We start from the raw sequence: 9760 nt of genomic DNA, 5'->3' as shown, positions 1-9760 counted from the left end.
AAATAATAGATCCTGGTGTTTCATTTTATTATATTTTTTATATTTATATTATATTATATATACAACATATTTATTCAGTAACAGCTACTTTACAATCTTGAATATGTAGATGTGATTTTAATTCATATGTGTGAGGTAAAATAAAAGTCCATGGACACATTTTTTTTCTTATGAGATTTTTTTTCAGTCCTTTTCACATGAAAATACTTTTTAGACTATAAATATTGAAGAAAGTAAATATCCTAATTGTAATGAAATTAATTACAAATGTACATTGAAAAATTGATGTACATATAATAGAGGGTGTGGGGGTTAAAAGGAAAACATGTGACAGGATATTTCAACTGCATAGAAAATGTCACATGTTATGTCTTTTCAACCTCCAAATTGAAACAACACCTACTGGTATCCTATTATTGCAGTTTTTTTGCTGTTCTGTATTTCAGATAAATACAAATGAAAATAAGACAACATGAATTTCTAAATATCTGTATTTTTTTATAACTTCAATAGTAAAATGCTAAAATTTCTGTTGAGTACTTTTCTCAATAATAACATGCAAATAAAACCTCTTAATTCTTGTTTAATAATACTACCATCTAGCCTATAACAAATCCTTATACAAAGGTTTGCAAAAATAAATGTTTTAAATAATTTTTCTACACAAAAAGTAATTTTAATATTTTGGAATGTTCTGATTAGTACTGAAGCATATTTCTTCAAACATAAAAAATCTGCAACATAACAAGATGGAAATGAATTAAACTAAAGATTTAACAACAAAATGTGCTATGAGCGATGCCATTACAATAAGATGACACAAAATATGGACTTAAACTTGTGTATGCTAACCATTATCATCAACTGAAAATTTTGTTTTGTAACTTTATTTCATTGTTATTTACTAGTAAGGCCACAGATTTCAAATTTGAAGTTCTATGGATTTTTTTAAAAATATCAGTTTGGGATTCAGACTCTTCTAAAAAATTGTAGTTCTAAAGTATAATATGACAAATTACAAAAATTACAAAGTAGAACAATCATTTATTCAAACTTCAGATTCTATTTTTTAGAGGGATTTAGAAACATTTGACAATGTGTGTGCAGCTTTTTTTATTTTTCAATAACCAATAAGGGAAAATTCATAGAACTAAAAATTAAACTGATTTGGCCTACTTCCAGCTGAATCCTAACATTTACAAATCTATTCAACAAAAAGCTTTCATCAATCTGTAAACAACAAGTCTTGGTCCATCCCTTCATTTAAGATATTTGGTGCTTCATCCATCTCTTTCTCTTCTCCAGCAGCTTTCCTTTTAGCCTTTAGATCTTCAGCAGCCTTCTTATTTTTCTTTTTCTTCTCTTGAATTTTCTTTAATCTAAAGTTTTTTTTAAAAAGAATGTTAAAAGCACATATATATTTCTATAGATAAATTGTTGGAAGAAAATCTCAATTATTTGTGTAAAATGTATCCCTATGTTGAGAAATTTACTCTGTGTTCCCTACATGGAGTGATTGTTCATGCCTTAATAGTTAATGGTTATACATCATCCTATTTTTATCCACAGGCTATGTTATGGTGGTCAGTTTTTATTATCGGCAGAAGCCAGAGTACCCAAAGAAACACTACCTTTGACCAGAACACTGTCAATCATATTATATCATTATTGGGATTAGAATGCACCTGCTACACACAGAGTACGAACTCACAACCTTATAGTGTTAAAATATAATAGGCTAGTATTACAGAAGAACTACTTAGACCAATCAGCCACATGACATCTCTGAATAAGACTCATCATTAAACTTGTACTAGCCATGAGTAACATGACTGTTGCCACTAGTTGAGCAGGTCCTACCTACCCTTTCAGAGCTCTGGAAATAAGACACTTTTGATTATCTTTTCCTCGTCTCTTTTTTTTCAATGTGATTGTCAGTTTCTCACGACTTAGGAATTTTGTATATATCATTTATTATCGCTATTTTGTGCATTTTTCCATTGATCTTTTTTTTGTGATAATTTTTCATATCATGCTACTCGCTTGAGATGGAAAATTATCGCTAGAAACTAATGAAATTGACAACGTTGTCATAGGTAAAATAGCGATAAACAGATTATCATTGGTCATCTGAACTGGATTGCTTTTCTTGCTTTCGACGTACCAGCTCAAGCAAGAAAATCAATCTCGTTGATATGATCAATGATAATATATAAGTATCTTCTGCCTCCTGATTTTAGTTTATTTGTTTCAATATCGTCTGATTTGTTCCTATGTAATTTACTTACCTAAAGAACTCTTCTCTTTCTCTTTCATCTAATTCACTAATTATATACGATAAGGTATTTTCTATTCTTGGTATAATAACTAAAAAAAAAGACAAGCCTAATAATCATTATCAAACTCACCTGTAAGAATTTAAAAAAAAAAGCAAATGACTTCATCTTGGACAAGCATTTATCATTATAGCCATCTAATGCTAAACTATTTAAAACAACTAAAATTCAATAAAAAAAACATATGAATATAGAATAATTGAAGGTCAGGCCAGAAATCGTATCAAGTTTTATAGCCAGTTTTACAGAACAAGCTGACATTGTCACAATAATTTCTGTGAGATTTCTCAGAAGCTTCATATAGTTTATTTCTTATCACTTTTCCTTTGGAAATTTCAAATATAATAAGATACATTCAGAGCCAATAAAAGATAACATTTGACAAATTTGTAAGTGTTTTTTCAGTGAACTCATGGGATTAAAGGAAAATATTGTTTATTCAAAGTATTTCCTGTTTAAAGGGAGCAAACTCTGTATCAGTATCATTTTCAATCAAGAAGCAGTGAGTCCTAACAAACTTTAAACTACACAATAAACTAAATTCCAAATGGGACTGGTGTGTATGTGTAAACCTACCATGCTCAATAGCGTTAACTCTTCTATTTGTTATTTTAATGACTTCATCTAATGTGACAAAGGAAGTTTGTAGAGAGGCCAGCTCTACCAATAACTGTATTGCTTTAGCATAGTTCTTTTTTAATTTATCTATTTGTTGTCCTCCTCTTGATAAACCAGTTAATTCATAACCTGAAAAGAAAAAGCTACACATTGAAAAAATGCAATTTTCTTTTTATAGTAATCAACACATTTTATACACAACCTATATTCAACTGTTTCTGTTAAATTTTTTGAACCAAATTTGGTTTCAATATCACCAAACCACCGAATAGTATGTATGAGACAAGCGGTTTGACACAAATGAACCTTTTACTGCACGAAAATCGAAAAAGAAAAACTTATCCCTAGAGTTGTCTCCCATCTCCGGATGGTCGTAACTTTAGTATCTTTTAGTTACGACCATCCGCTTACCACCAGTGACGATGGCCGAGTGGTTTAAGTAGCTCAAGAACTGTCTTTGGGACTATTGTTAGAGTGCTTGCCATAAATGAATCAGGCCAACGATTTAAATTAAGTATAATGCACCATTAAGTAGGAAGAACAAAGACAGTTTACTGTATATATGTACTTTATTTGCAGTGTACTTATAAGTTGTACCTTTTTTCCTTAAGTACAATGGAGAAAATGTCCTTGTAAAACCATTTAACTGATATCGAAAGAATTTATAACTGCAAATCAATCATTATTTGAAATAGCTTCCATTGAATTCAGAAGCCATCAGTCATCACCAGTAAATTATCAATGACACTACAAACAAGAAAACAACCAAAACGAATCAAAGAGCTGAATAGCTCTGAGGGGAAAGACGGCCCTTGTTTCTATTTCATTTTTTTTTGGGGGGGGGGGTTATCTTTTGATAGTCTTCATATAAAGAATGAAAAAAAAAGAACAGCTAGAAAATGTATCATGACAGGGATACAGGTACTACTAAAAATAACAATATGATTGATGTAAACTGTGTTGAAGCTTGTTTCCAAATCCTACATTTTGAAATATTTGTAAAATTTCATGAATAAATAGGTTTAAACTACAAAATGCAACATTTGTAATTTTTTTTGTAACTATTACAATGATTATGTTGGTACACAAAATTTAGTTTTAATGGAAGACTACTTATCATATACTAAATGTCACATTTTAAGTGTTTATTTTAGTGGATAATTAGCTGATAAATTGAGGTGCTCCTGAATTGGAGGAAGATTCTCAAAACAGAGTTTTACAGAAAAAAAATGGAAAAGATCGTTTCTCTCCCCGATCTCATGTAGCCCCTCGGACTTCCTGTTGACTTTGAAAGTTGTTGACCTACAAATTAAAGTATTGCATGTTGATGTTTGAATTATCTACAGCAAACATCATTATGTTTATATTTAACAAATACTATTTTTTAATAAGTGCACAATCTTTGAGAATGATTTAAATAACCAGTGAAGGATATCCCTGCTTATGCGTAGTGGGGCATTCCAACAATGACGTCACTATAAAATATAATGTAGGTTGGATATATTTAGAATATCTCGTCATACTGATTTTTCCGGATTGTAAAAGAAAATGAAATAGTGTAAAGGAGAGCTCAATATACGATAATTTTGAGAGAAACAAGGGAAATGTGTAAAAAAAGTGTTTAAAGTCAATTTATTCATTTGTGTCTCCCCATCTCATCATTCTCAGTAAGATTTGTTGGGGGTTTTCCACACTATAAAAACAAAATGAATGATGTGAGGGAATGTCACTCTGGTCAACCCCATTGGGGATTGACAGCTTGAAGCCGTCTTCCCCAAAAACTGTAACAAACAATGACACAAGCCAAGAATATATTTAAGGAATGACTGTAATATTTTTTCTGTCTATTTGAAATAACATAAAAAATGTGGTGCACACTTTAAATAACCCGCTACGCGGGTTATTCAGTGTGCCCCACATTTTATATGTTATTTCCAATAAGCAGAAAAAATATTACAGTCATTTCTTATAATTTAATTCTTAATTCCATTTTAAACCCGAGTAAATTGTGAAGTTTTTTAAAAATAATCTTGAAACTAAGTTGATTTAATCACTTACTATCTGAGCCATCTTGGTAGCTTTCAAATATTGGTAACATTACACCTGTAATGAAATAAATATTAATATAAAGTGGTATTGATATACAGTTTTGGCAGTAAGGACATCACATAAATTCCACAACCCCATACCCTGTTTATAAAAAATAAATACTTAGCACACTGCCCATCCACTTTGGGTTTTTGTTAGATGTATTTCTTTTTCTATCCATCTGATGAGTTTAAGTGTTTTTCAACTGATTGTTATAGTTTTCCTTTTTGTGATACTGTTACAACACTGTCCCAGGTTAAGGGGAGGGTTCAATTTGGTACCACAAAACATGTTTAATCAGGCCACATTCTGTATGTGCCTGTCCCAAATCAGCAGCCTGTAATTTAATGGTCGTCATTTGTTGCTGTGTTACCTATTGGGTTTTTGTTCATTATTTTGTACATCAATTGGTGGTTAGTTTTCTCGATTGAATCGTTTTATATTTGCCTTTTATAGCTGATTATGCTGTATGGGCTTTGCTCATTGTTGAAGGCCCTATGGTGACCTATAGTTGTTAATTTCTGTGTCATTTGGTTTCTTGTGAAGAGTTGTCTTAGTTGCAATAATACCACATTTACTTTTTTATATTATTCTAATGTTTCTTAATTTTTTATACATATAGCATACAGTGAAATACACATTCTTTAATGTACCTGCTACATTATCTTTTTTTGTTCTAACTTTCATCTGAGCTTTATTGACATTCTGTAATACATTATGGTTGAAATCACCAGTAGTGAATTTAGCTTCTGCCAGAGAAAAGGAGGCTTCTTTCATTACATCTCCCATTAAAACTTTTGTCTGAAAATAAAAAGAGTCAATGAAAATCAAAGGAATATGGTTTATTCATGATTAATCAGATAACAATTTTAGTGTCCAGAATTACAGTAAGAGGTTTGTAATGGATAATCTCTTAGAGTTGATATTTCAGGTCAAATTAAAATATTTTACCTTGTTCTAAGCTTATAGTTTTGCTTGTTGCTTTGGTATTTTTACAGATATTTCATAATTTTGAAGCATAATTTGTGGTCTGTAAAACTTATACTGTAATTGCTTAATTTGCATGAAAGCATGTTAGGAAATGCCATAAATTACATTCTGATTCATACCTGCCAACATTTGATAATGCTGGGGATTGCCCATGGGGGATTAACGTGCAAGATGGCTATCATAGTCCTACACAAACTTTCAGGGGGGGGGGGGGACTTCAAAATTTATTCATATGTTGGTAATTTGCTTCTTCATGCTTTTAAAATGCTATATCAATAGTAAAAACTGTAAAATTCAAAATGCAGAAAAATTACTATATCACAATTTCCTAATTGGGAGACTCAAGCTCGTTGGGGAAATCCCCAGCAAGTAGTGATAGTTGGCAGGTATGCTGATTCAGAAACTCCCTGTTGAGTACTGGTAAATTTACACTCAATAACTTTTAAAATAATTTAATATGAAAAAACCTGAAAATATTGTTACTTCATCCTGTTAAATCAATAGCCATATTTGTATTCATACCTCTATAATTTTCTTTAAAATCATTCTAAACCTAAGTGTTAATGCATCTGCCTTTTTCTTTAATAAGCTATGACCTTTCTGTGCACCCTTCAGTCTAACTTTCATCATAGCCATGGCCCTGAAATAAACATTGTAAAATTTAATCACTATCAGAATATTTTAAATGATAATCTACATGTACATTGTAATTTAAAAAAATATTTCAATAATCAAAGTGCTTTTAAGCACTGAGGGTAAAGATTGCTTAAATTTATCAGTGGTAAGTAAAATAAACATTGCATTGTATACAACAATTTAACTACAAATGAACTATTATGGACAAGGGGAGATACATGTAACTCAAATTTTACAGATTGCTTTAAAAATGACACCATTGATATTTTTAGAACAGATTTTAGGTTTCTGATTTTTGCAAAAGTTAACTTATGTAATTTTCTTGACATGTAGTTTTCTTGACAAGTATAACATCATTTTGTTACTTGAATATCTGAGCATATATTTCATTGATAAATTTCTGGAAATAATCAGGATACTTAGGATGTATAGAATGGAATATAATCTGGATACTTAGGATGTATAGAATGTTATGATCGATGTACTAAATTTTGTTTTACATGTATTTCATTTAATGTAAGTAGTGATGAACTTTGGAAGCTTTAGAAACAACTCAGTACCATAGGTTTATGATTGCATTTCTTAACCCCAAAACTAAGCAGCATCTTAGAATGGTAAAAGTAGTTGTTTTTTTCATGTGACCCACAAGTATGTCAGCATGTCAATTATACACAATAAATACTCTCATTTTTGTACAAGTAAGTGCAAAAATAAAAATTTAGAAATTATTATCAGGTTGTTATTAGTGGGACTAATGCAACCAGGTGAGTATCACAATACTTAGAACTTGCATTCAGATATCTGATACAAATATCAGTAAGATATAATATCTTACTGATATTTGTATGTAGTTAATTCCTGAAATTACAATTTTTGTCTTAAAAAATCACAACATTGCACAATAAATGCTGAATTACAGTACATTCTGATTCAATAAGTCATATGTTGATAACTGAGTTGAACATTTTTAATCAAGCTAGTAAACTCATAGATCATGGAACTGAAGTCAACACCAATTTAAAACTTAGTAACTGAAATGTATTTTGTTTATATATACCATTGTCATTAATTCTAAAAAATAATATCTGAACTGAAGAACCAAACCACATATATATATATTCTAAACAACTCCCAACATGTACAAAATATTAATTATTGTCATTCTAATTATCAAGCAGCCATCAAAGATCAATATTAATTACAATATTACATTTGTTAATCAAGGGAACATGTTTATCTGTGAAGTTTAATCAGTCAGTTTGAAAATACTTCTATAATCTAGTGGTAAACACTTTTGCAGTTTTAGTCTAGTAAACGACAAACAAACAACACTCAACAGTACACAAAACACAAAAAATAAATGTAGAAAACTTAAGACTGAGAAACAAGAACTCTTGACCTCAGGTGTTCTGGAAGGAGAAAGCAGATCCTGCTCCACATGTGGCATTCATTGTGCTGCTTATGCTAGTACAATCCCATTGATAATTCAAATTCAGTATGTCACTCAGTCACATTGTTTTTTAGTAACAATCCTATATATTGTGTGGATTTTAAACTAATAGAATTCTTATTCTTATTTATTCCGTGTAAAAGAGGAAGGATTGTAGTACTACCATTGGAACATATCTGGACTGTTGTCATCTAGGAAACAGATATGCCATAAAGGTCAATCAACTTGTGATGGTGCTGTAAAACTTAAAAAGGGATGACTTCAACTTCACCACTTTGAACTCTTGGTTTAATCAAGAATTTGTATAAGCTTCCTATTGAGCAGCAACCTTGTGAATCATTATTTAAAAGCAACTTGGTTTCCTTTCTTTCCTGTAGTGTAGGGAACACAGGCAATTGTCTCAGAATTTTTTCCCCCTATATACCTTAATGTGTTATATAAAGGTACATGCATATAGAAAAAAAAATGGAGACAAGTGCCTGTTGTAGAGATGTCACATATGTTTCTTATTGATGAAGTATACACCTTATCGCTATTGCTGGCTGACCCGATATTCTGTCCCGCTTGAACTGGTCTGAAACCACAATTGTAGTCCCTTGATTTTCGTTGTCCACGAATATAGTCCCTAGTGTGAACAGTGTGTTACTTGCCAATTTTTTTTATACCCCTTCCGAATGTATTTCTCCATGTTTTATGCCTCAAATAGTAAGTCGGGGATGAAATGACACTGTCAAAAAATTTGGATAATGAATTTTAAAGTAAAGTAGTGATTTGGTCCAGTTGAAAAAGGTTAAAAATTAGCACTTCGGAAGCTGTCAAAAGACTTCAAGAGTTAGAGCCAATGAAGTTTTCTATAATTTTTCTATAATTTGTCCCAAAAGTAGTACAACACACTGTAAAATTTGAGAAAGTGCAGGTGGGATTTTTTCTGGTCTGAAAGAAATGCACTATGAAATAATTGTGGTCTAGGACCAACTATTGCCGTAGTACACAATCACTTTTCCATTGTGTCATCAGATTTTTTGTATTATGACGTCAAAATTTTACGGGAACCTTTGTGATGTCCAGTAATGGCGGACAAATAGCGATAAGGTGTATTGAGATGCCTATTAGTAACATATCTTGCTGCGGTTCTTAGAAGCAATGATTCATATACATGTATAGACTGATAAAACTGCAAAATCTTTATAAAAACCATCTGTTATATTTTGTGGATGCCATTTATACATATACATGCAGTTGGTATATATATGGGTCTGATACAGCGCTGGCATAATTCAATGTAGATCTGATATGGGACATGTTTGCTTTCTTAGTGAAAGAGTTTTTGGGGAATTTACCATTATTTTTTAGAAACTTTATCTTTGGAGCAGATGCCGAGATGGTCTTATGACAAGCTTATGCCAGCCAGACTGAATAAACTACGTTTTCCTGACACAGGATGGTTTGGAAAGAAGATATATAAATTGCTCGAGACACAACTTACATTCTTGAGGGGAAAACGTTAAGTCTGTCTTTTCCTGACATCTCGATCTGTTGTTTTTGAAGAGAAAATAAATTTCAGACGAAATCAATGAATGTCAAGAAATCTTCCAAAAATGATGCCGGAACAGATACGAATCGTTTCGGGAAATTATATTTG

At 31.1% G+C, this 9760-nt stretch overlaps 1 protein-coding gene across 1 annotated transcript; it reads right to left on the bottom strand.

The window, feature by feature from the left end:
- Positions 1–473: 473 nt before the first annotated feature.
- LOC143068817 (V-type proton ATPase subunit D-like) lies at positions 474–9760 on the bottom strand. The gene is made up of 7 exons (XM_076243126.1): positions 9605–9760; positions 6555–6672; positions 5696–5843; positions 5013–5057; positions 2913–3083; positions 2289–2367; positions 474–1379 (listed from the first exon to the last, which is right to left on the bottom strand). Exons 1-7 carry the CDS (start codon positions 9643–9645, stop codon positions 1226–1228), a joined length of 756 nt encoding a protein of 251 aa, XP_076099241.1. The 5' UTR covers positions 9646–9760; the 3' UTR covers positions 474–1225.

This window comes from Mytilus galloprovincialis, chromosome 3, assembly GCF_965363235.1.
Source record: "Mytilus galloprovincialis chromosome 3, xbMytGall1.hap1.1, whole genome shotgun sequence".
NCBI classification, from domain to species: domain Eukaryota; kingdom Metazoa; phylum Mollusca; class Bivalvia; order Mytilida; family Mytilidae; genus Mytilus; species Mytilus galloprovincialis.
The sequence above is the reverse complement of the archived record's forward strand: the minus strand, read 5'-3'. Positions and strand labels throughout refer to the sequence as shown.